The 27,586-nt window shown below is 36.2% G+C and overlaps 2 protein-coding genes across 6 annotated transcripts; both read right to left on the bottom strand.

Annotated features, from left to right (window-relative positions):
• Window positions 1-583: 583 nt before the first annotated feature.
• LOC139152660 (FAD-dependent oxidoreductase domain-containing protein 1-like) lies at window positions 584-27,586 on the bottom strand. Of its 4 annotated transcripts, none has more exons than XM_070725940.1 (8): window positions 27,482-27,586; window positions 9,896-10,069; window positions 8,303-8,532; window positions 7,021-7,115; window positions 5,577-5,755; window positions 4,333-4,617; window positions 3,360-3,467; window positions 584-993 (listed from the first exon to the last, which is right to left on the bottom strand). In XM_070725940.1, exons 2-8 carry the CDS (start codon window positions 10,052-10,054, stop codon window positions 739-741), a joined length of 1,311 nt encoding a protein of 436 aa, XP_070582041.1. In that variant the 5' UTR covers window positions 10,055-10,069; window positions 27,482-27,586; the 3' UTR covers window positions 584-738. The 4 variants fall into 4 exon arrangements, with proteins under 4 accessions (XP_070582041.1, XP_070582039.1, XP_070582040.1 ...); XM_070725938.1 differs by lacking the exon at window positions 27,482-27,586 and adding an exon at window positions 13,137-13,286; XM_070725939.1 differs by lacking the exon at window positions 27,482-27,586 and adding an exon at window positions 13,137-13,233 and having other exon boundaries at window positions 9,896-10,133.
• LOC139152661 (FAD-dependent oxidoreductase domain-containing protein 1-like) lies at window positions 16,505-27,486 on the bottom strand. Of its 2 annotated transcripts, XR_011556679.1 has the most exons (8): window positions 27,060-27,486; window positions 24,802-25,031; window positions 24,229-24,323; window positions 23,426-23,607; window positions 21,381-21,665; window positions 20,828-20,932; window positions 16,808-18,184; window positions 16,505-16,651 (listed from the first exon to the last, which is right to left on the bottom strand). XR_011556679.1 is itself a non-coding variant. In XM_070725942.1 (7 exons), the coding sequence occupies exons 1-7, from the start codon at window positions 27,339-27,341 to the stop codon at window positions 17,930-17,932; spliced, it is 1,434 nt and encodes a 477-aa protein (XP_070582043.1). In that variant the 5' UTR covers window positions 27,342-27,486; the 3' UTR covers window positions 16,505-17,929. The 2 variants fall into 2 exon arrangements, 1 of the variants encoding a protein (XP_070582043.1); XM_070725942.1 differs by having other exon boundaries at window positions 16,505-18,184.

Genomic DNA, 27,586 nt, shown 5'->3' with positions numbered 1-27,586 from the left:
AGTTTTTGGTGGGTGTGTCCTACCATAGACCCTGTTTTTCTCGAGGGTCTATGCTGTATACCTTTTGCTCATTTGCATAATTAAGGATTTTAGATAAAAAACGGATATTGAGAATGACTTCACACAAATTGATGATATTTGCTACAAATGTTGATCACACCAGAATATATCAGCCATGAAATATATATATAAAGGGGTGACATGGAAGATAACTGCTAATTTGCATATTTGATGAACTTTCCTAATTAGGGATATATATCTGGATTGACTCAATACATTTGCATACATTAATTCTTCTTTATCATGCAACTTGTGACTGTTGGACAAGCTGAAAGGTGAACCCAACCAATGTTTTACATGTAATCTTGGGTCAACAAATTGAATGAATATTTGCAAAATAGTGATTTTGGAGCAAAATACGCTGTTTTGTGTGCAGCACCCCCTTAATAGTAAATCAATTGAAAACGACATGTAAGCTTTGTTTTGTTTCATGACAGTTTGATAGAGAAATTTAATGCTGTTGTTTGCCCCTTATAATGTGCAAAACTGTAGAAGTGATGGCAAGGAAACTATTGTCAGACAATTGACAAATATAATCAAATCTTTATTCAGCAAGCGCTAGTTTGACATTTCTAGCATCAACACTGGAATACTGAAAGATAGAAATTACACATCAAAATTAATAATAGTCAAATCTTTGTTTAGGAATCCCTTATTGCAAATAGAAATATAGCTTTATCAAAATAGATTTGTTTCGAAAAGTGGTTGATTGTCCAAAATTCTCTGGAAACTGAACCTTGACAAATCAATGGAAGTGAATTTTCCGTCCAGGATCAGTTCACTCACAGCCCTTCCAGCTGCAGGTCCCTGCATGATTCCATGACCACTGAAGCCATTGATGAAATACAAATTAGTAATAACTGGATGCTGGCCGATTATAGCATTTTGATCAAGGGTGTTGTACTCATAGAAACCAGCCCATCCATTTCTGATCTATGGAAAGATAATTCATTTGGGAATTAATTCATTTAAAAGAGGGTCCAAAGATCAGGCAATGTCATGACTGTATGTCACAAAATATTGACAGGCAAGACAATGGACTGATCATTATTATGGTTGCCAGAACATGCATATGGAATATGAATAGGAGAATAGGATAGGAATAGGAGAGAATAGGAGAATCATTCTTCACCAAAGCATGACAAAATTATAAATGTAACTTCTATTATAAACCTTGCGCGTCGACAGTCCCTTGTGCCTTTTTTATCTACTGCCCAGCTCGCACTTTCAGAACCACCCAAACCTCCCCCCACCTCTCCGTCCCCGTATGTGCGAGTCTATACAAATAATAGAAAAAAAGCAAAAGGGACTGTCGACAGTCAACTTCTGTTATTATACTGATAAGGCTAAGAAAATACAACTTCAAGGAACAAGATGGGTTTGTTTCATATTTGATGGGGTGCAGATTAATATTCAAAAATCAGCAAACTATGACAAAGTCATGCGCATGACTTTTAAGAATGCGAAAAAAGGTTAGGCTTTGAGTGTTTCAATAATTCTGATTAATGCAAACACACGTACTGGTATTTTTGTAATTTTTATATAGCAAATGAAAATGAAAAAACAGGGAATCTCCAAATGTGAGACCAAACTTCAAAGCAATTGGACGGGCATTTTACGGAAAGTATTAAACTTGTGTTATTTGTAACTATACCACTTACATTGTACATTAAGTTAGGGACTGGTCAGTTTCTTCAGCCTGGGGGGGCCGGTGGATTCATGGGGGGGGGTCACCCTGTTTTGACTTTGGTGATAGGGGGGGTCACCATGTTTTTGAAATGCCCAATAGGGGGGGTCAGTGTGTTTTTGAATTTTGACACAGGCTCATCATTGCCTAAAATGCTAGTGTCAGCCACAAATTTCATCATTCAGTTGTATTTTTCGGCGCGCCCTTCGGGCGCTTAACTTTAATAATCAGTCATATTTTTCAGCACGCCCAACTTTAACATATCAAGCATACATACATCAGAGATATCTGTATGTTCAATATTTTTCAGCGTGCTCTTCAAGCTCATTACTTTTATATATCAGACATTTTTCAGCATGCCCTTCAGGTGCATGACTTTAATATACAAGGCATATATATCGGAGATATCAGGATGTTTCATATTTTTCGGCGCGCCCTTCGGGCGCCATACTTTAATATTTCAGAGATATCTTGATGTTTGCTAAGTGAAAGTGTACCATTATGAAATCTGCATTTCATATGAAAAGGATGACAAATTCCTGATACTTTTCTGTTCTCTCTATGAGAATTCAGTATGAGAAAGCAACATGCACAAATATTTCACAATATATATTTGATACAGTGACTTATTTTAGAAATAGAAAAATGACAAGATATCTTTCCTTCTCATTGATGCAATTATTTTCCTTTGTGTCACTGGTTTTCTGTAGAAAGATGCTTTTTTATGAACAAAATAACAGTTAAAAAAGGCAGTTTTTGTCATTATTACCTGTGCTTTTATGGTTTCAATGTTACAAGAAAAGGTCCTCTCAGACACTGTACACATCAGATTTGGCTAAAAAAGCTCTCTATGGCTCCTCAGGAGATTTAATTGGATGGTTGGCAAGTCTTAACACCCATAAAAGTTTTTGATTTACTGCTTTTTCCTCTTTGATATTAATGATTGACATCCATTTCTGTACAACAGTTCAGGACATCTGGTTAAGCATAGAAAGTGTGAAATACATTCACAGCTCATTCAAAATACAGCTCATTCAAAATGTACTGTATTCAAACTTTAAGATTTACATTTTGAAATTCCTATCTTACAACTGACATGTCAACAATTTCATTAAAACATAGAATGACTATTTAAAATATAAATATATGTAAAATGTAAAATATAATATATATATATATAATATATATATATATATACACACACACACACATATATATATATATATATATATTATATATATATATATATATATATTATATATATAATTTATGTCCACCTTTTGTTTTACCTATGTCGCGCGCCGGGGGGGGGGGGGGGGGGGGGTCACCCTGTTTTCGAAATTTGGAATAGGGGGGGTCACCCTGTTTTCAAAATTTGGAATAGGGGGGGTCAGCCAGTTTTGACGTCGGCAAAAAATAATCCACCGGCCCCCCCCCCCCGCTGAAGAAAAAACTGACCGTCCCTTATTGTTGAGGCAAAAATGTAAAAAGTTTTTGCACATTAAAGTAGTGCTCAGCTATGTTTATTATTGATTTGGATGTATTTACAGATGATTCTGTAAAATAACTGGTTACATTTATCTGATATCTTGGCTTTAACAGCAAAACTTACTTTCGAATCTTTGAAAGCTGGTACTCTGTGAACTAACAAAGGCCACAATTTTTCATCAAACCTTTTGTAATCATTAACTTGCAGATCATTTGGACTGGGTTCTTCTTCCTGGAAGAGATAGATATGGCAGCAAAATCAAATAACGGAACCTTTAATGTCCATATCTTACTCGTGAAGACAGGTTGTGACAATTTGAAATAAATTGGTATATGCTGTCTTCTGATTCATACTCAGCTATCAGTAAGAAATTTCAGTCTAACCAAGAAGCCTGTTCGTAAATGATATACCAGTTAACCTTATAGTTAGATTTGGTCATCCTCTGGACGCAAATGCATGTGTGACAGATTTCTATACATCTTTGATAACCAGACTGATTTTATAGGTAAAAGTGACCAAATTGAAACATTAAGTAACTGCATATGCTGTCAAAAAGAATGTTGCATATTTTTTTTATTGTAAGAAATTCACAAAGCCTGATCTGTTCAGATCCATTATTTATCACCATGCTAACTTAAAGTAAAATATCCCATGTAAAGGTTGTGTTTGGGAAAAAATAGATATTCATATGTTAATCATCTATTTGCAAGAACAGCACTATATTATCTTGGCATCCAGTATAGATTTTGGATGGCTTTTGGTTCAGACCACTTTCATTGAAAAATGCTTGGTTCCATAAGAATATAGTCTCACACTGAATATTAAAGGTATACAGTCATCTGTAATCTAAATATGCCCATATATGGTCAAAGGGGCATTCCTTGGTATTCAAAATGCCCATGTGAGGGTGCTTTTTTAAAAAGTGGCCACCCGCTTAAAATCTGTGATTTGTTCGATTTTCTCTTTCAATGGTAACTGTGGCAATATTGAACAGGTGACAGTATACCTTTAATTTTCACACACCACATGGAAGACACATGTCAAAATGTATTACAGTTATATAATTGTAAAACTTGCAAACTTTGATTGACAATACCTCTGATAAAATTGCTCCTGCCACATACATTCCACCAAGACCATCTGGTCTGACTGACAATCCTTTGAAATCAATAATCACTGGACAATCTGGGCCAGGTCCATCAGAACAATGGAATGTGTATTGCAATCTCTTCCTTGGCTCAACAGGAAGAGGTGCAGCCATGTCTCCTTCACCAAGTCCTATCTTCAGAAGTCTGGCAAAATCCGCGGCATGGGGTCCTGCTGCGTTGACGACTGTCCCACACATCAATGATACCACTTCCGGACTATTTGGCAAGGAGATCTATCAAAATACAGCAGGGTGCATATACACTCCTATTCGATGACTGGCTTGATTAAAGCAGTTTATTGACCTTTCATACCCTTGACAGCTAACATGGAAAGTTTTCAAAACAATTATGATTTAAGGTAGTTTGTGTCACCTCAGGGACAAATATTCATACTCTAAAACTCATATTACACCTTTTAGGTCTTAATACCATTTTTGGGGATTATTTCGAAGCTCATGAGCAAATAAAGTTTTCACAAGCATATTTTTATGAAAATCAAAAATTTAAGCTTTCCCTATAGACTCAACGCACAGATGGTGGCCATTTTGAATCTCAAATGTCAGTAAATTCTGGGTGTTAAATTGTTTCTCTGGTACCAAATTTTGAACGGTGATCTCTGATTTTTATTCTTTGTTTCGAAAGGGAATGGTTTAAAGTTTTAATACGAAAAGATTGGACAAAAGTTAAGTCTTTTGATTTGGAGGTCCATACTATTTCAAAGACAAATGCAATAAGCAATGGTAGAATACCAGAGAACTATAATTTCAGTCGATGTTTGAATGTGTCTATTTATGGATCAACATAGCGAATTTTAACTTTTATATATACATGTGAGAAAGAACTCAGCCAGCCATATTGAATTGATCGTGTCAGTCAGTGAATTGAGTGAAATCTAAAATCTTCAATGCATCCTATGGCAAAATGATAGATTCAGCGATTGTGAAGGGTAGGGGGCTGGACTCGATAAGTATGATACTATTTTCTAGTTCCTACCCAGTTTACTAATTCTTAATGTGTCTGTATTTTTCTATTTTTCTTTTCTGTTCTATTGGGAAATAAATATCCTTATCCTAAAAAAAAATCGCTCTTTTATTAAACTTGTTCTGATATCCATGCAGCTGTTAAAATGAATTTATGTCAATCAAGTCTTGGATCTGCTAGCTGCTAGATCATAGAGATAATGTTGGATTACCTCAAGATATTGTACTTTGCTTGAATGAACAGGATCATCAATGGCTTGTGATGTTTTTCCTTGTTCCATTACTGCACCGGTCACTTCACCATGTATATATTGAACACCTAGTGAGATGGCTTTACATTTGAATGCATCCAATAGTGATCGTGAATCAAACCAGCCTTCATTGTTTACACCTGAAAAAAAGAAAAGTCAATCTCTTCTTGTTTGACTGTCTCTAGGATAGATATTCGGATCCTCAAACTATTACTGTAAATATTGTACCGATACTTTCTGGGTCTGCCCGTTGTGAGGGCTCATTTTAAAACTCAGGGAGTAAATAAAGTTGTCCTGGTTTATTATTGTGAAAATCAAAAATTTAATTTTGCCAACAGGGATAACACAGGGATGGCTAGCAATTTGAAGTTCTAGTTTTCAGTAAATGTTACTGTAGGTACATGTAATTTGTTTGTTTATCAACTTTGCAGAGTGATTCCCGAGTTTTATTATTGATTTTGAAAGAGAATGATTGAAAGTTTGTAAGGGGAAGGTTTGAGCAAAAGTTAAAGTCTTTCAGTTTTGAAGCAAAATTAAGCCACCTTAAGTGGATGTTTTCACAAAAACAGATTTATCATGAGTTACGATATGCATGTCAGCTCCCTTGAATCATTAAAAAAAAAAGCTGGGCAGATATAACATTCGTGAAAGTTGTGTTGGTATTTTTACACCAGCTAGTTAGTAATTTGCATATCTAACTTTCCACTAGGGACATAGGACCAGAAGAACATAACAAAAGTTTATGAAACTTACTATATTTATTTGATGAGATAATTACATTGTATTAGTGAAAGATGATTTGCATTTTTATGTCACTTAATTTATTATTTCTATATCTAATGAGCTTTCACAGTTTGGCATATAACGCTTGAAGGACTTGACCAAAGACAATTACATTTGCTATACGTAGTGGTGATACAATGACAAAAAAACTTAGTATTTTTTTATTTCAACTAATTACATATTTTGTATACTTAATGACCTTTGGAGTTTATCTGTGGTGAATATTGTTCAGGATGTTGATCATAACACTTTCAATGAAGTTGCAAAACTCTTGACAAGGTTTTTCAAGTTACAGACAACTGCAACGTATACTGAAACAGGTGAGCATTTTCAGTTCATCTCAGTGGTTGTAAGTATTGAAGGGATGTGAGAAAAATAATCCACACTCCAATGGGCTGAGATGAAATGTTTCACAGACTTGGGGGAATTTTCTGTCTTACACTCACCAAACATTGCACGACAGCCCATCCCGGGTTGTGGGATTCTACTATCCTCACTCATAAACTATAATACACCAGCTTTCCTGACTTTTCATTTGGTTGGGATATATTTCAATATTTCAATTATGCCTAAGGCCAACTTGTGATATGTTTTATTGAATAGAAATCATTCTTGTGCTAACCGTAACCAGCCAGTTCAATATCATCTATATTCATCCATGGAAATTTCTCTTTCATCTGGGCTGCGCTTAAGAGTTGTGTGTCTACTCCACATTGTCTGCACAAAGAAAACAAATAAACAAAGAAAAAAGAAAGTTGATAACAAGCAAAGAAACAAGGTCTCAATGCATTGTATTAATGCAACCAACATGTCATTTAATAGACATATTTATGCTTATCCATTGCAAGTTTTTTACAAAAGATAGCTGCATGCGTAATGACACCAGGCACTGCTGCTAGAATGTGAAAGTTTATCACAGTGCACGTGTGGCTCAGAGCTTGTGGTCTGAGTCGTTAACATGATGCCACAACCAGTATTCACCATTACACATCGGCAGTTGTTGCTTTTGAAGTTATTCTGTCATTCTGGTATGTGTAATTTCAAAAGACGGACGAATGTTAAATCGTTTTTGAACAAGGTTATAAGAACATCCTGTCATAAAAATTTCCCTCTTTGATATTTAAGTGCCTGAAATAAACTGATGTACTTTACTTTTAAGTTGCAACATTATTAAATCATTAAAAAAGTCTTTGTAAGTGAACTAAAATAAAATATGTGATGAATGCAAAAATATGATAAATGTGGAGTTACATGCATAAAAAATTTAGAGAAGGAAAAATAAAAAAAATGCCATCTGAGAAAGACAATATTGGCAATAAAGCATAGATGATCAATGAACAGATTATGAACCTTAAAAATGTGTGAAATAAAAAATTAATTGTGAAAAGAAACATCAGATTGCAAACATCAAACTACATGCAGATTGGCCACTAAAAATTACAAAAATATTATATTGTACTTTGTAAGATATATAATTATCACAAATTTAGGTAGAAACTTTATGAGGATGAACTCCTAATTAAAATAGGCTTTCAATAATCTTTTTTTGCCATAATTTTGTCTTGATTTTGTTTGGTGTTTTCCTTACATTTCTGTAATAAATATAGTCGGTTATTTCTAATTATAAGCATCAATTGATCTGAAAACACTAAGATCCATTCATCTGACTAAGTTTGTGCACATATGATAAATTACAGTCAAAAATGAATTGACAAACAAGTCAAGGTTATTATTGTGGCAACTAATCAATGACTAGTATTTCAAGTTCAAGTTTGAAAGGTGATCTGTGACATGAAATAATATCACAATATGTGGATAACAACTTTGTCAATGCCAAGGCAAAAGCAACCATGAAATGCCAAGTTCAACAAATGTAAGATTACAAGAGTATTTTAATTCCTTACCTTTGAATTTCCACATTTTTCTGCAACGTGTCGACTCCCTCTTCACTTGCAAGAAACAAGTACCCATTCCTGTGGAATTGTACATCCGGTGGATCAGCATCATCAACTGTCAAATATTCCTTGATGTTCTTCAGAAACTCCAGTCCAAACTTTCCCATTTCTATGTTTTCAGGCAGGGAGAATTGTTGTCGAATGCCACCATATGAAAGTGCTGTTGATGATTGGGTATACTGGTGAAGGAAACCAAGATAATTAAACATTCTGAGAAAGACAATTCCTGATTAGTGAATTTGACTAAAATCGTTATCGATGCATAGATCAGACTCTAGGGTATCAATCATATCATAATTGGCTTTTATAATATGACAAGATTCAAAGTTTGATGTCTGAAACTTTCTGTTGATCATTCTTTTTTAATGAGATTAAAAAAATTCCTAGAAGGTTCAAGTATACATGCACCTGTAATGATTCATCTTCATTGGTCAATAAACTTTTGCTGCCAGGCTACCCCAGGGTTGCCCTGATGATGCATTCAGGAAAGCATATTGTCATATATGGGTCTGGTAATCCATATTTATAGTTTTTGCAATACTTTTATTGACTCGGATGACTGAAAACGTTCACAAAGGATTGTTATGTTTGTTTCCGGAAATAGAGTTGACACTGAATCTTTTTTTGTCTTAATTGATACCAATTTTCATTTTAATACTGCAACAGTAGAATATAATACTTTACCGAATAATTTTTGACTGTTTAAAGTTTATCCATGCAGCATGCACTTTTTTCGAAAATGTAAATGTTGGATGCCCAGTAAATTTTCGGTATTTTCACAACAGATCAACTTGATTTGTTATTGACCCCTGAATGAATGACAGCATGACCAGCTTAATATGCAAATAACTTGTGTTCCAGGTTTTAAGTTTTGACAGAATTACAAACTTAGTTACAAAGCACTGACTGTGACTGATGATGACTTGACAGTTTAATTGATATTTATCACACAACACTGGACACGTGAAATAAGACTGTATTAACATTAATTATCGCATATATTTTTGGACTGTTATGAAGTTGTGTGAGAGAATTGTACCTTAATTGACCTGTCTCATTTATTGACTTGACAAAATTTGCAAGGAAATATTAAGCAACGTGGGCAGACATTATTATGATAATGTTACAGTGAACAATAAAATAAAGAAAGACATTGTCTATGTCTATATTGTCATTAAGTGGAGTTGAAGGACTGCCATTGAACAGCTAACAGTACTATCTCTGAGGAGATTCTATTGTAACATTTCGATGCTCCCATCAATAAACACTTTCTAATATAATTGACACCCACGTGAGGGATGTACCATAAATCAACAAAGATGGTGCCAAATTCCTATAATTACAATACATTCTTATGGCAGACACACTACATACCTATTTCTTAAATAATAAAAATGAAATCAAATATGAAAAACTTACAAACTTTTTATAACAGGTAATATTTTACATAAGATATTGTATACAGCCAGATCTTGTCAATGCTGCAGCTAGAGAAATAGAGAAATAGAGGTAATTTGTCAATTTAAATAATTATTTTCATACCGTTGGGTCTCTTTCCACAACCACTACACTCTTTGCAGTTCTGCGTCGTAGGAAATATGCTGTGCTCAACCCCATGATTCCACCTCCCACAATAACGATGTCAGCTTTGTGGGGGACACTGATACCAACAGATCCACTGTCATTTGTTGAGGACTCCATGTCGTTCGGTCTAGCCTGCAAAAATTGACAGTCTCTGGTACATTCTTCACAACAATTGACAGTAGATCTTTAATTCTTCCTTGTACAGAAAACAATCAAAGTTTATAGTTCTTTAGTACCAAAATGCACATCTGCAGCTATGAAACAAAGTCATCATGCAGACACATATAACAGTGTTGAAGCCAGGAATTTTAAACCAGGGGACACTATGTCCCATTACCGTTTGTTTTTGGGGACATTTTGCACATTTTGGGGACAACATGCATCAGTTGTCGATAAAATTTTGTATTATTTAATTACAAATTAGTTTCACAAAACAAAATTCAAGCTACAGGGATCACCCGCTATGCTTTACATATCTGCCTCCAAACAGAGCTTATAGTCAGATTAAAACCAAATGCTGTGTTTTAGTTACTTTAATCACAGCTTCGAAAGTATAAGACTCAAAATAATCATGCAAAACAAAGGCTATCGTCAGTAACAGATATCACACAAAAATGTATGACAACTGGTTCGATTTTGGGGACATTGTTGCAAGGGTGCGTCCTGGCTACAACACGTCCCTATGATGATATTCATCCAATTCACAGTTCACAGTTTAACCTAAGTATATGCATTTTCAGTTCAAAATCATAAATCAGTTGTATGCTATAAATGTGGGCATGTATAAAGCATTTTGAAAGGCCGGCCCACTTTGCATCCCAAAACAATCTGCTGAACAAGAAAGAAACATGTCAATATGATATTTTGATATTTTGCACCCCTTGAAGCCAATTAACTTCGCTCTAACTGGTATAAATTGTGTAGAGCAAAGCTATGGGACCGTAGTATATGTCCTTCTATATGAAATCTTTAAAGTTAGCGTGAAAATCTATAAATTTTAAATTACATTTCTAAAGATGAAACAATAATTTCTGAGGACATGATGGTATTCAATGAAATCAGCATATCTGGGATAAGGGGATTAATAACAAATTTTGTATGTTTTGTGATTTTTTATCAGAAGCACTATCTAATAGTTATACTTTCTTTATTACAAAGCAAATTTGTGACCTAGGTTTTATGTGTGGAGATTTACAACTATATGCAATATGATAGCCTTATACGTCACACTGAGAATACTAGAAGTTCTCAGCTAACAACTACTTCATGAAAACAATTAAAAACTACATGAAAATTATATTTTTAGAAAGATTATAAATAAATGAGCTTACACTCTTTCTGAAAAGATAGTTCTAGTCAAAGAAATTATTAGATCCAGAATAAAGTTGGAGTGAATTTTTTGTGATCATGTCACAAAATTCTTCATGGTGGCTATGGCTATCAGGGTCCAGTATGTAAGTGTCCACTTTGCAAGACAAACCGGCTTAAGAATTCCTTTATTCCCACCGCTGTGCAGTTTTTAAATGATGTATCTTAATGGTCGTTGTGTGTTGTCACTATTTTTAGTTTTAGTCTTGTTTTGTTGTTTTATTGTGATATTTTGTGTGTTGTCTGCCAATCTGAATTGCCCTTAAGGTAGTATGCACCTCGAAAGTGAAAGACTTTAACTTTTGCTCTAACTTTCCTCAAGGAATCTTTCAATCATTCTCTTTCAAAATCAAGATTAAAAATAGGGGGTCACCGTGCAAATTTTGGTACTAGAGAAACAAATTACCCAAGATTTACCGATATTAGAAATTCAAAATGGCCGTCATCACTGTGTTAACTCTATGGAAAAAAAATAAAATTTTCGAATTTCGAAAAACTAAATCTGTGAAAAGTTTTCTTTAACCAAGAGCTTTAAAATGAACCCCCACATGTGGTATATCAGAAGAGAATTGTAAAAGTTTGAGAGTCCGAATGTCTGTCCCCGAGGTGCGTTCTACCTTAAGGGATGAATAAAGTTGAATTGATGATTGATTGATGAGTCCCTTAACGGCAAAATTGTGACAGTTACAGGATCACTTTACCTATGAAATTTACACTTTGAAAGACAATAAATATATTGTTTGCTGTTATTTTGAAACAAAGTTGAGTTTTCTGTTGATTATGAATATTGTTCCATCCTTTAAGGTATTTGCATATGTGTGAGAATGGTGGATATTTTGCTGATGCAAAACGCAATAATGACTGCAAAATGCCTAATAAGGAATTTACTGCTGTACCCTGATAGATGATCAGTTCTAGTATATCTTATTATGTTTCAGAAAATTGATCTTGTCAGATTTTTACAACTACTGCAGTGCCAATACAGTGGAGATTGAATTGATACATGGCTTTTCGCATAAACTGTCATTGCTCTATAGCTGAAATTATCATCACAAAGGATATAGATATTTGGTATTAACACACATATTGTTATTTTTAACTTCACTATGAAGTCATCATCAGAAATGCAATAGGCATTGTTCAATGAAAACATCAACATATCTTTGTGTGTGCATGGTCACTGGATACAGCCTATTCTAAACAACTGACGGTGACACCGTGCCATTTGCTTAAATCATGATGAAAAATCAAAGTCTATTTTAAGTGATGATTGAGGCTAGACAAACTTGATGTGTATGTGAATGCATACATCTGATATAAAAACTATTGACTGCTGACATTGAGTGATCCCATCAAATATAAATTAATCTAAAGTCCAATAATGTGTATTTCAGGTGATGATCGAATTTATATAGTGCTAATTTTACGGCCAAAAATAAAGATCATGTATGGTACTTGACTCTACAGACTCTATCCTAACAACTATAAAATGTCTATATTCTGCAATTATTTCAAACAACTACATTTTTTCCATTTGCTTTTGGTCAAAATGAGTAAACCATAATATGTAATTATCACCTACTGCATGCAGCTGTATAATTAACAACGACATACATGCATCAATCAATGACCTTTCACACTAACACACAAGGTCACATGAACTTTGCACCTTGTCTGTCAAGGCACGTGAATGTAGGGCAGTCCAGCAAGGTTACCTGATATACATACATGATTCATTAGCAATATGTTTTATGCTACTTATCTGCAACAAAGAAGTATTAAAGTTTGGTAGAGAATCCGGCCAATATCATGATCTACAGTATATTCTTACCAGAGTCAGGTTGAACATATAACGTATTGCATTGAATCACTTCAAGATACTAAAAGGTAAATAAATCTAACTCAACTGTAGCAAATCTACTGACTGCTGACCTGCGTGTTGTAACTGAGTATATATCACTTCTGTACTATGATGCAGTGTAGTCTCGCATGCCAGACCTCGAACCTGCATGCGACGCGAGCGGCGAAGCCGCGAGCAGCGAGTAACCGCAGGTTACGAGGTCTGGCAAGAACCAACTGCTCAGGAATGTGATGACGTCAAAAGTGGGCTGTCTTTCCTATGCTAATAAAAGTATAACTTTGGACCACCGCGTACAGACGGCCATAACGCATTTTCACTGTACTTGTCCACCACGTTTCACATATCTGTGCCGAAAAAACACTCAAGCGAAAATCTACGGCGAGAATTTATTTGTGAGGCCATTTACCACCAGCTCATCGGCAGTTGAATGCAAAATCTGAGCTTCGTTTGAGCGGAGCAAAACGAAAAAGTAAACTCCATAGAGGATGTCGACGATCAACAAAATGCAATCGCAAGCATTGAAGCAAGGCCGGAGCAATCTTAAAATTAGAGATTGGCCATGTCTTGTCGGCAAATCCACGGAAACGTCGTCTCCGTCCAGATAATCTGTCATGGCTACCTCCTGCTTCAGTTTCAGGCTGTCCATCACCACTTTCTTCGACGGCATAGATCATTTTTGCAGATTTTTTTCATCATGGCTACTGGGGATAGCGTAACCGTGATTTCATGAAGCCGTACTGTCTGAGGTCAACGTAAGGCAGTTTTATTCGAATGAAACATTTCTGGATGAATGACACAATCATTCAGTCAAATTCAAAGGCTATTTTTAGACGCTCCACCTACATTCATGAATAAACAACAGATGTACTCTTTCATCCAGCCGATTTTCGAAGCATTCTATTGGACAGTATATATAGCACGTCGGTTCTAGCCAGACCTCGTAACCTGCGGTTACTCGCTGCTCGCGGCTTCGCCGCTCGCGCCGCACGCAGGTTCGAGTTCTGGCATGCGAGACTAGATGCAGTGTGACTTTGCTTAAAGATTATAGGCCGTGTGTCATGACACTTGCGACCTCTGACCCTATAATCACAGAGCGCCCCCACAATGGCTGAATCTTTCAATCTATGAGAATGAACAATATGACTTTCAGAAAGTTACAGGCGTGTTTTTAACACAGACAAATTAATTACTGTTGAAAACTTTATATTTTGAGTTTGAATCTAATCTCTACTGTTTGGTACTATTTTGCAAAAATCTCAGCTTTTCAGGTGTTTAAGGATAGCTCAACCCCCCCCCCCCCTGCTGGGACCGCAAAACTGGGACTCCCAGTTGGCTCAAAAAGCACTCTGACACCGGTCTCAGTTGGTTGTATGTTACTACTGCCTTACTGCTTATGTTGTCCCTGCACTGGTCCCAGTTTGCTTCTATAGGACCAGTTGGCTCAAAATGCATACTGGAACCAGTCCCATTTTGCTTCCAGGACTGGTCCCAGTTCACTAGGGACACGTCCCATTCCTCAACCGGGACAACTATTAAAGAACCAAATTAGCGGTACTTCTTACTAACAATCTGTTCAATGTTTTTACCTTTTTAATCTGCAATAATTATAGGTATAATTCTTTGTTTAAGCTAGTATCTGTGTGCATATGGTTTTCTGAACTTAAAAAAAAGTACCTTTTCTGCCTACAACTCTTTGTTCACAAATTTCACATCTAACAGTATAACTTATGATGATGAAAGGAAGATTCTGATATAATTCTTGAAGAGTCATTTATGTTGTTACATTGAAATAATCAAGAAAATATAACTTTGGTGTTTTAATTTTCTTGCGTATGTTACTACTAGCTGAATACCGCATATGTTTTCAAACATTTGAATGGCCGCAAAGAAAGACTTTGATTACTTTGGCATAAACTGTGATGTACACAATCTTAGCAGTAGCACGTATTGTGCTATGGTGAGTGTGCAAAAGCTTATTGTAATGATCATGGTGGTTATAGAGAGACTGTGAAAAAACCTGTGCAAGACTGAGCAACTCATCAAGGCATACAAATTTACATTAAAAGACAACAAACGGAATGTTAAATGAAAACACGCCATTTTAAATAGAATTGCAGGTCATTTGACCTAGTTTTATTTTTGAAGAGATAGACAGGAGAGAGGACACCATCAGTGGTTAGGTCTACTGTACAACAAAGAAATGCATGTAAGCAGAATCATTTCCTGTTATGGGAAGTAACATCAATGGGGTGATAATATGTTAAGACAAAGGTTTTGAATATACTGTAAGTCAACAACAAGCACAGTGGTTCAAAACTTCAATAACAGCTAGTAGATATGTAGAATAATTATGTTAATTGCTATCTCAGTGTTTTCTATTTTATAGCTCTATGGAACTATGAGTCTCAGAGATTGAAATGAGACCATATACTGTCCTAGAATGAAACTGGGAGATTTTAGCTTTCCCACACAAACATGAGAGACAATTTTTACAACAGCAAGAACAGAAACAAAAAATGGTACTATTTTTGCTACAAAAAAAACACCATAGTGGGTGGTAAGTCTCTAGTGGGGTGGGAACAAGTACCTCTTTCCCATTTTATATTATGGTTTCAGTTACACCTTAGTTCACCTCTGGGGTCAGTCCTGGCGTTGAGCTGGGACCTGTCCTGTAAGTGGACTGGGCCGGTCTTGGAGGCCAACTTGGTCCGGTCCCAAAGTACATGTTGAGCCAACTGGGACCGGTCCTGGAAGCAAACTGGGACTAGTCCTGGAAGCCAACTGGGACCGGTCCCAGAGTGCATTCTGAACAAGCTCGGAGTCTCCGTTGGTGGTTCCAGCTGGGAAGTTTGAGCTACTATAACCCTTGTCTCCATAGGCACACAGTCCAAAAAACTTCCATACCTTCAGCTTATTTAAATTTGGCTATACTGACACATCATTTTTTTTAATTCCAAAAATTCGATCATCAATTTACATCAAAATTTTACTACTTTTTATAAAAATATTTCACTTCTTATGGCAGACCGGTACATGGTCACCATTCATCATCCAACAACAATGAAACTGGAGCAATGGTGAAAGGGTTAAACAAGGTTCTGTTTGGAATTCAGGAGTGGTATGTTTGATCCAGGTAGTGTGCAGTTCATCCATGATCTACCAGCTGGTCATATAAAATTAAGAATTAAGTATCACTATGTTCTACAATTGTGAATGGCCTATACGTTTATTCAAGACTTATGTCACAGTCTGTAGAAAGCAAACCCCATACCAGAAACTCATGTTTAGACAAGGCAATTTCCAAAATTTTAAAACAAAGAACATTTCTATTCACACCATTGAATAAATTACTTCTAATATGAAACAAAGAGAACCAGCACAATATAAGAAGCTAAATTGTCCAAAAATTCAAAATCAATGCAAGAATATTCTGTGATTCAACTCATGTACATCGAAGACCATGTACCCTGTACATGCACCCATTTCTGAACAATTCTGTCAAACTTTGCACTTCTGCATTGCGTTGAGATTCAAACTACACTTTTGTATTTTTCGAATTTTCGTATTTACATTTTCGTAATTTTAGCATTTTGAGGGTAGCGGTAAAAAGACCAAATCACATGGTAGAAAATTACCTGTACAACACTTTATATCAGAAGGGAATATTGGTTTACATCCTGAATTATGCATGTTACAAACCAACTAAGAACAACAGCAAATGACAGGATAGTTTTGAACAACAGGAAAATTTTATTTCCAAATTTGTCGATAAAATTGACATTTATATTAAATACTGCATATGTAAGTATACAGCTGTCTGAACTCATGATAGAACTGTTTTATCTAATGTACACAAAAAGAAGTGCATGTACACATCAAATCACAGCCACTGTATTGCATGGATTTCAATAAACTGAACAATCTAATCAAGGTTTCAATTAGCTTGATCTTTCCTTTGTGGGTCATGACACTTGTCATAAATTGTACACAATCATATTCAGAATGTCTACTGAAAATGCACCCATTTCTGAACAATTCTGTCAAACTTTGCACTTCTGCATTGCGTTGAGATTCAAATTCCAAACTACACTTTTGTATTTTTCGAATTTTCGTATTTACATTTTCGTAATTTTAGCATTTTGAGGGTAGTGGTAAAATTTCCAAATCACATGGTAGAAAATTACCCTCTTTTTTAATAGTTTCTTGGAATGAAAATTGGATTTGACTTTGTATGTAACCTGGAGGATTTGTGGGTGGTCCCTGTACAACTCTCCAATCACATTGGCTTCTTACTTACCAAATGTAGCACACATCTGCTTAAGACAAAACTGACAGGTTTAAGGGGGCATGTTGGGAATTACAGTTACTTGACAATTCAATATGCACATTGTCAAGTGACTGTTTGGCCTCAGTATTTGCATTTCTTTTGAGCTTCTGAGAGCAGAACTATACATGTAAGTGTCAAATGTTGAATCATGAACATAAGTCGCACCAAAATTACATGTACAAAATGCTACTGGTTCAGAAAAACAGGTTTTTCTTTACTAAATGTAAATATAAATATTCTTTCAAAAGGTTATCAAAACGTACACTTCTTCTCTTCCAGTTTACGAAGGGACTGGCAGATATCAGTGAAATACCAACACATGTATCTCTTTCACCACCAGCTGTAAATTCAACTGCAAATATGTACCACGTCAAAGTATATGTCCCTTTCATATAGAATTACTCTAACACACTAAGCTTTCCATGATATTTTTGCATCAGACGACTTTCCTTTCCAAAATTTGCTTCTCAACAACAAACCTGTAGAAATCAAAAACGGCTAAATCTATATTGACAAAAGCGCCCTCTACCAGCAGTTCACTCATAGCCCGGCCGATTGCAGGTGCATGCTGCAGAGCATTGCCACTGAGTCCATTGGCAAAGAAGAAATTTGGGATGACTGGATGCCGGCTCACGATAGGATTCTGATCGACTGTGTTGTAGTCAATGAAGGTTGCCCATGCATGATGCATCTGTAATACAGACAATTTGAAAAGTTTCAGTGAAACAAAACAAGTGATCTACTTACATCAATCAATGTACGTATTCAATAAGCACAACAAATAGATGTAGGAAGTCTTGTTCGAGGAAAATGTCACACAGAAATTCTGTTCATCTTACTAAAGCTATTCCAAGCCCAGTTATTATTCAGGTGCCTTGCTTCAGAACATCCCCTCTTTTTGATTAAAAAAATTTCTATGCCAAAATGATCTCTTAAAGTAACAGTTTTAAGTCCTGGTTCTCGCATTAGTTTTTTGTAAAATTTACTTTTTAAATGGTGCCAGTTCTATGTATTTCATCGAATGCTTATCAATCAAATCATTGTTTTAGGAGAAATTATATATAAGGCCAAAAAAAAAAAAGAAATGTTTCTGGTCAGCGCGCGCGTCACTTGAACAACAGCGCGTCACCCTTTTTTTCCTGGTTTGTGGCTGGCGGCTGTGGCAAACTACATACTGATTACTATAACACCAAACCAAAACGGCTGAAAAGAAAGAGAAAATTCTTTGGGGCACATGATCAGTGACTGCATGAACAATTTAAATGTTACTATATTGATAAAACTGTAAAACTCAGTGTTCTCCCCAGACCATAGCTGTCCCGCTACGCTTTCGCCTCTCCCCGTACGCTTTGATTCTCCCCGTTACGCTTTCAAATAGTCCCGCCATCCTTTAGTTCACACGCTTTGCGTATAGCTACCAGCTGATGCATGCATTGTCTACACATTAGCGCTCACTGAAACTTTCAACCTGGTGGAAGGTGTGAAGTATGGTATGCATCAGATAAGTTGTACGTAAGTGTTGAGAGGAACGTTAAAACAATAGAAGAATCGGCTGGGTTGTTCACAAATTTTCATTCCAGAACGACTATTACGACCAACAAAGACCTTTAATACTCAGTATACATCGCGGACAAGTGTTCACAGAGGTAGGCGGTGTAGCACTAGCAGGGCCTTTGATCACATTCCCATGCTTTGATCAACGAAATGGACCGCAAAAGACACAAGAGTTGACTGGTGAGGTTGATTATGATTGTACAACGATGAGTTTTGTAGTACGATCTCGATCGCGATCGAGTTCACATTGCATAAATTTCAATATGGCGGCGGCCATGTTGGTCGACGGGTTTATAACGTGTTGACATTGATACTAGCGTCGCGTGTGGTCCCACTCTGACACGTCCTCTGAAAGATTTTACACCTGATTTTCGAGGGATTCTAGTCGTACCTAGTTTATGTCTTGTGATCATCTTGGTGGTATTTTTAAAATCAAGAATCAAACGACAATGTCCAGTGGCAGTAGAAGTTATGGGGGGGGGGCACGCTGGTTGAAATCTATCCCCGTGATGAAAAATTATTCGCGGTGTTTGTCGTTCAAAAATGATATTAAACTCAATTACATTTGAATTGTGTAAAGCTTAAACTTGTGAATTTTCCTCTTTGTTGGCAAGTTTTGACAATTTATTAGCAATATATGTATTAATGAAACTCCAATCAGACGAACCATTTCTTGCTCTCAAAGTTTCAATCTGAATCTTCTGTTTTAATTGCAATTGTAATTACAATACTGTGATGATTTATTTAAGTGTAATAAAGAGTTTCCATGATGTTCAAACTGCATACTTGTGTGTTACCATTGCATTTTGTGAGTGTACATGTATGTGTGGATGCATGTGCAAGCTTAAATCCATATGCAAATATAAATTGATGATATGCAAATGATTATGCAAATTAGCCGCTATGCTTTGGCGCTTTAACTGACCCTCCTCCCTCCCTTGAGGAGGAGAAAAAAGAAAAAAAAAATCCGCGTCGCCGCACCATTTTTTTAAGAAAGGCCTGACCAGAAACATTTCTTTTTTTTTTTTTGGCCTAATCAGGTGACTAGAGCTATCAATAAGTACAAGTACTGGTACAGAAAGCTGAAACTAGGTCTGTCTTAGGCAAGGATGACCTACCAAATATCTGAGTGCTGTATGCGGTTTATTCAGTAAGCGTATGAAGTGTCTAAACTGAACACTTTAAGACACTTTAAGGATATGAAATTGATAAATTTTGAACAGGATTTAGCTTGTTCATTTAAATTCATTTTAGCAATTGTTATCAATTAAAAATACACACATCACCATGTTAGATAATGAAATGCAATGTCAAATAACTGAAAATACCAGGTTGGTGGTTTTCTTGTTGGCCAAAACATTTTTTTTTCCTCAAAATTTCCACTTTCTTGCACCACTGTGTGCCATTTGTTCTGGCTAGAATGCTGGCTAAACGTTGGGATGATGATTGATTTTTGAGCAATTTTCAATGCAACCCTACAGAAAGAAACGCATTCAATGCTTTTTTAAGGCAGTTACAGTTACCTGTCGATGATACAGATACATGTCTTCATGTACATATGCTGTCTTGATGCGCTACACACTGCATCAAAAATATGATTTCCCACGAATGCCATGAGTGAACATAAAACTTGCCAGTTATTATGCAACATAAAAACCCTGAAATGTAGTTCAGTACAACTGGATACTGAATTCTGAAATGGAAAGTTATTCATGTCTGATCAGTGATCAGTGACATGAATAAATTTCCATTTCAGAATTCAGGGATCAAAATAACTGACCTTGGCATTTTTAAGTGCTGGAACTCTGTGTGTTAGAGAAGGCAGGACTTTACGATTAAACCAATCATAGTCTACATTCAAAGTACCAGTGCTTGGCTCTTCTTCCTGGATGCCAAAAAAAAAATCGCAAACTATGATTTGTTCACCAGTTTCACTTTCTGCTTATCTGCAGATGTTTTTGTAACACACACAAAATATGCTCCCTACAGCTCTTGCTCATTTCACTTCAGTTTATTTTGCAAACTGTATGTAGTATATGGTACCAATATCACAATCTAAGTAGCAGTTATTTTCAAAATAATCTAAATCCAGGATTTATGTGGAAAACATCATGAGACAGAATATCACCATGAAACATCATATTTCCAATACAGAAAGCTAATAATTACCTTTTCAAACTTCTTAATTATTTGGTATCCTAAAAAGGATATAAACCTATGGCAGTGGTCATTTTCATCTTTTGAAAATAACATGCAACCCTGACAAAATGGATGCTACCCTCATGATGAATGGTAGAACATTAGGTACAATGATATTTCATGTCAACACTCACTTCACCTGGTTCCATAGAGCAAATAAAGTTTCCTCCGAGTCCGTCACGTCTGAAGCACATTCCCGATGGGTCAACAAGCACTGGACATTCTAGCCCAGGTCCATTCAGACTATTGATGACAAAGGCAAATCTTTTCCTTGGCTCCACTGGCAATGGTACAGCCATTTCTCCTTCACCTGAACCAATGTACAAAAGTCGAGCTAGGTCTGCAGCCTCAGGCCCTGCAGCATTGACCACGATGGCACACGGTACTGTGATTACCTCTGGGCTATTTGGCATGGTTATCTGAAATTGTACAGAATTATAATACTCAGAAAATCTGGTAAGCAGATTTTGACCTTAAATGGTGTTCATCATACAAATAATGTATTAAAAATCTATGACGTTACCTGACAAGGGCATAGTTTAGTAGAAGTTTTGAACATACTACAACATCAGCCAGTCTCATATTTGCCATCACACAGTCCTAATCTCTGGTATCTTGATGAGTACCTTTACTGCTGCTGTGGGCCTCTGCCTCTTTGATCAGTGGAAATACCCTTGCCGTACTCAGTATACCAGTAATCAAATAATTTATCACTTTTTGGTCATAATTGGTCGTCCCCAAACTTGATAAAGACACTTTTTGTGTTTTGCAATCATGCATGCGAAGTATTGTTTTTATTTTTCATGTACACATATCGTTAAAGCATACTTAACAGAAACACTTGTAAGTCAACTACCTTCTCAGGCCTGCAACTTGCCATTTCCAGATTTGTTATCCACGAAGGTACTGTAGTTCAGATGAAAAATAGTGCAGACATCTGCATGGATGCTTGTTTGGTTTAAACTTTAATTTGAAGTATTTTTGTAAAGATATTTTTCTGCTTGAATCAAAATGCATACTGTTATGAATGATGGCTGTAGCATATTATGAGGAGTTATAAGACTCATGGAAATCATAACAATGGGTTTTGTCAAAAACACCACTGAGGGCGCTATTTTCATCTCTAACTCAAGTGATCTTCAAAAAAAGTGATCTTTTTTAATTAAGCAGCTAATTATTTGTTTGGTTTTTTTTTTCAAACAAGATGCATTGTAATTTTAATGCATTCACAGTTATGTAGATTTGTTTTATTTGTGACTATGTTGAAATAAATTTATCTTTTTCAAAAAAAAAAAAAAAATCTTCAAAAAAAAAAGAGCTGACATTGATCTAACACCTGTCAAGAGGATTTGTGCCCCTGAATGTTTTAAAATAAGAAAATTATGGTGGCCCATGGGAAATAAATTAGTGATCTTGTGCCATCTGCCAAATCAGTCAAAAATATTGTAAGGTGTATGTTCACCTACTTGATATGGTATGGTTATACTATAGCGGGTTAAATCAGTAAAAATCATGTTTACAGTGTTACAGGTTATATCAGTAAAACCATTTTCACATTGTGTTTTCAGAGGCCTTCAAATGTTCAAGTCTTAGTTAACCCTTTTCCTGCCAAGTCCATATTTCACAATCAGGTCAAGATGGTTAAAATTAATGAAACACATCGTATTCCATATGATGTATTTTAACATAATACTGTACATTTGAAAGCTGTTGAAAACATAAATACTGTAAACTTGATTTTTTGGACTAAAGATGCTATAACAGACCAAGCCAAGTGGGTGAAAATACGTATGGTTTTGGCTCAATACCGCTTTTTACTGACTTGGCTGATGGGAAAGTGATACTATCTGGCAGGAAAAGGGTTAAAACGCATCATTGGCACACATAATTGGGTTACTGGTTTTAATCCACTTGGTCTAACAGAGACACAAAGCAGCAAAAGGGCTATAAAGATGGACTTGCACATTGAAAATGTTGAACTTGATATTTGCAAATTACTTCTCAGGTGCACTGGCAGTGCTTTCCTCCCTCTTGAAACTTCATGACTAAAGTTATTTTTGAAGGATAATTTGCAACATGATGGCTTGCAATACATACAGTGATTGGTCAGGTCACAACGAAATTAGAGAAGTGACCAAACTGTCAGCCAATTAGGACAGCAGATATGTTAACAACTTACCTCCACTCTTTCAATTCTTGTATCATAGTCTGGTACATAAGACTCTTCTTTCGCTATTGCCTGGTGTTTGACTTTGAACCCGGTCACCTCTCCATGTACGTAATAAACACCCATTGATATGGCTTTGCGCTTGAAAGCCTGCAAGAGTCTGCCTGGGTCAAACCAACCTTCATTCTCTATGCCTGAAATCAATAACATACTCTGTCTTTGGACAATCATCAAGGTATTACTATCAAATGAAGACTGTCTGAAATTCCTTGATGAAGACACTTTCAAGAAATGATGTTATTGGTTTCTTCAGTATATATGATGGTCATAAATATCTGTTCTTGAAATATCAATTACAGTGTTGTGAGTATACATACAATTAACTTTCTATTTTAAGGTAGAATGCGCCTTGGAGACAGATATTCAGACTCTCAAACTTCTACAATTTTTTTCTGATCTACCACTTGTGGGGGCCCATTCTAAAACTCTTGGAAAAAGAAAAACTCTTACTTGTCTTAGTTTTTTAAAAATCCAAAATTTAATTTTTCCCTCATAGAGTTAATACAGGGATGGCAGCCATTTTGAATTTAAAATATCGCAAAATGTTTGGTAATTTGTTTCCAAACTTTGCATGGTGACCTCTGATTTTTATTGTTGATTTGGTAAGAGAATAGTTGAAAGTTTCATTTTTGAAAGTTTGAGAAAAAGTTGCATTTCAAAGTCATTGATTGTTCATTGATGTAGATTGAAGAGGTTTACATACACACGATGCCAAATCATGCCATAGTTTGTTTGATCATCACTCCTTTACTCACCATATCTGCCCAGTTCAATACCATCAGTGTTAAGCCATGGGAACTTTTTCTTTAGCTGTGTTTGCGACATAAGCACAGATTTTGCTCCAAATTTACTGTCAGAGAAGAATTGAGACATCATAAAGTGATCCAAAAAACTACAAAAAGTAAAATAAACTTTCATTTTATATTAAACTATTTCAAAGAAATTCAAGCTGGCTAATTTCAGAAATTTACTGAACTAAAATATTTTTTCAGAGCTATAGTTTCAAAGAACTTGTTCATTACCTACACGATTGTGATCAATTATCTAGGATGTATCTTTCATTATTGTTTTCACTATTGAACAACTGAAGGTAAGAAAGGTTTTTTTTGATTCCTTGGGAATGAAAGTTTTGAAAATGTTATTGTTATGGCAACACTATCACTGTGGAAAATAACACATGTATCCAGCTAAACCTACACGCATAGCATGAATAATTAAATTATGAGCTTTCAAAATATTAATATAATTTTTGTTTATATTATGCACAATACCCAGTCAATGATACGCTTATTCTCCAGAAGAAAAAATAAAGCAGCTGTATTTCACACCTTTGTATTGAACAGTTGTCGATAAGGGTTTCAGCGCCCTCTTCAGTTGCAAGGAATAAATGTCCCTGAGGGTTGAAATGTATATCGGGTGGATCAATCCCATCCACCATCAACTTTTCCTTAATATTTCTTAGAAAATGGGCACTGTACAATGACATCTGGATATTTTCTGGTATGGAAAATTGTTGATGTATTCCTCCAAGGGACAGCAGTGAAGAGGATCGAGTGTACTGTAGAAACAGGACAAGAGAAGTTGCTGGTATTTTTAAGGCAGAATGTACCTCCGGGACAGATATTGGGACTGTCAGTCACACTATTACAATTTTTTTCTGATCTACCACTTGTTAGAGCCCATTTTAAAGCTTTTGGTGCAAGAAAAATTTTCACTGTCTTAGCTTTCAGTGTTCTGCCGAGGCCGCGGCCTTGCGCCATTGCCGCAAAAATAAAATTGAAGACCCCAAAAAAATCAATCATCGGGTCCGCAAGGCGCAGCGCGCCGTCAGTCCCACTAAACTTTCGGTAAAAATAATACACTTATTTACGTGCTATACGATACGTGAAAGGCCAAACGCGGAAGTAGACATTCCACGCTGCTCATGCGTGCATGCTACTCGAGCGCTTCCATAGCAACCTTCAGTGATTTTTTATTTGCATAATCGTGAACTAGGTTTTCATTGGCTAGATTCGAGCAGCCAGTGAGCGTCTCTTTTAAATTCAATGCCTCACAGTACTCTCTGGAAAGGAAAGTGGCTTCCATGAATAAATCAAAACGCTGAGGCAGAACAATTCTTAGTTTCTTTGGACCAATTCAGCCCCTAAAAAGCAAATCCAACAACTGGACGAGTGAAGACATTTCGATCGAACATGACATTGTGTCTCAGCCGTTTACATCATCGGAAACTGAAAACCAATGCTCGACGCTGCCATCCACATCGGAAACGCATCAGTCAGAAACAGAGCAGTCTAAAAACATTGAGCAGCCATGCATCGGAAACTCAGCCTTCACTGAGGCTCGACGTCTTCATGAAAATTGGGTACGTGATTTAAGCTGGCTCCACTACGATGCCAAAAACAACCAAATGACTTGCAAAGTATGCATAAAGCATGACAATAAACGAGATATGATGACCTGAGACAACATGAATTTCCGAACGAGTACACTCACTCGCCATGTAGACTGTAGGTAGGACCATAAAACCGCAGCACTCACTGCGAGTTCGAACTTCGAAACAACAACACGGGTATGGCACGTAATAAAGTGTATAATTGTCTTGAGAATGACCCCTTTTTTCAACAGCGACCCACTTTTTGAGCTTCCATGGGTCCTCAGACCCCACTGATGCAAAAGCTTGGCAGAACACTGGCTTTAATAATTTCGAAAATTTTTGCTTTTCTCCACAGAATGAACACAGGTATGGCAGCCATTATAAATTTCAAATGTAAGTAAATCTTGGGTAATTTGTTTCTCTAATACCAAATTTTGCATGGTGACCCCAAATTTTTATTCTCGATTTTGTGAGAAAGTTTATAGCAGAATGTTAAGTCTATCACTTTGAGGGTGCATACTACTTTTAAAGGTAGCAAGCACCTTAAAAATGAAAGAATTCAGCTATTGCTCAAATTTTCTGTCAGAAGACTACCATTCCCATTTAAAACCAAGAATACAAAGCAGGGCTTACTATGGAAAACTTGGTCACAAAGAAAAAAATTACCCAATATTTACTGGACACTTAAAATTCAAAAGTTCCGCCATCCCTAAGTTAACTCTACAGGGAAAAATTAAATTTTCGATTTTCACAAATAAGCCAGTGAAGTTTATTTACTCCATGAGCTTCAAAATGAGTCTCCCCCCCCCCCCTACACACATACATGTGGCAGACCAATAACTTATTGTAAAAGTTTGAGAGTCTGAATATATGTCCACGACATGCAGGCTGTATGGGTATATGAAGTAACTGAGTTGAAGAAATTTTGTTTTTCCATGGACAGTTGTCTCTACTGTCTATGGTTTTACAGGTTTGTATGGCATAGGTTATCATATTATTTATTTAGTTGGGTGATGAAACTGGCTGGATTGGGAATTTACACAAAGGTCCATTGCCCTTTTCCAAATGCAGTGCAAGTCAAAGTAATTCTGAGGCATTTCAAAAAGAGAAAGAATACAAGTTTTTACCTTTAGTAAAATAAAAGAAATGGAAAATGTAAGACGATAATGCTTTTTATATCGACCGTTTCATTCAAATCACGATGTTACTTACTGTTGGATCTTTATCAACGACAAGTACTCTCATTCCGGTGGACACCAGTGTCTTCAAAAAGTAAGCTACACTTGATCCAATCACGCCGCCACCAACGACCACAATGTCAACTTCGTCCGGAGGTCTATTTTCCGTGATGCCGACATCGAACGGAGCAAATGGGTTCTTTGCTTCCATTTCATTTTTCACCCTCTTGAAGAAACTGTTATGTCTCAGTACCTGGAGATATTGGTGATTTCTATGATGGTACCAAAAACGGTACCCAATGCGGGCGGACATCATTGTTCAATTTCTCGTCTATGTCTACGCTTGGTACAGTACCCGATCTGGCATGTACTTACATTTGAACGCTTTGAAAGCTAAGGGTTAAGTCAGAGATATTCCCTATAAAACATCCGGTTACCTGTGTATGATGCACTTACTATGTCACTGTTTGGTTTCCGTCTACTTCATTCAGTTGAAAGAGAAAACTGCTTCGATCACAGGGTGCACACGTTGTTCGCCTCTGCACTATCCGCCATATTTTG

Source organism: Ptychodera flava, chromosome 16 (genome assembly GCF_041260155.1).
Source record: "Ptychodera flava strain L36383 chromosome 16, AS_Pfla_20210202, whole genome shotgun sequence".
Taxonomy (NCBI): domain Eukaryota; kingdom Metazoa; phylum Hemichordata; class Enteropneusta; family Ptychoderidae; genus Ptychodera; species Ptychodera flava.
Note: the sequence above shows the minus strand (reverse complement) of the source record. Positions and strands in the feature narration are given on the sequence as shown.

Bases quoted from the DNA above. Each gene is read 5' to 3' on its own strand.
- LOC139152660 (XM_070725938.1), bottom strand. The intron at 7,116-8,302 runs GTAAGGAATTAA...TTCTTTGTGCAG, and splicing joins AAAAATGTGGAAATTCAAAG to ACAATGTGGAGTAGACACAC. The intron at 4,618-5,576 runs GTAATCCAACAT...GTATTTTGATAG, and splicing joins GCAAAGTACAATATCTTGAG to ATCTCCTTGCCAAATAGTCC.
- LOC139152661 (XM_070725942.1), bottom strand. From the start codon at position 27,341: ATGATGTCCGCCCGCATTGGGTACCGTTTTTGGTACCATCATAGAAAT. The intron at 24,324-24,801 runs GTGTGAAATACA...CTTCTCTGACAG, and splicing joins GACAACTGTTCAATACAAAG to TAAATTTGGAGCAAAATCTG. The intron at 23,608-24,228 runs GTGAGTAAAGGA...TATTGATTTCAG, and splicing joins TATTGAACTGGGCAGATATG to GCATAGAGAATGAAGGTTGG.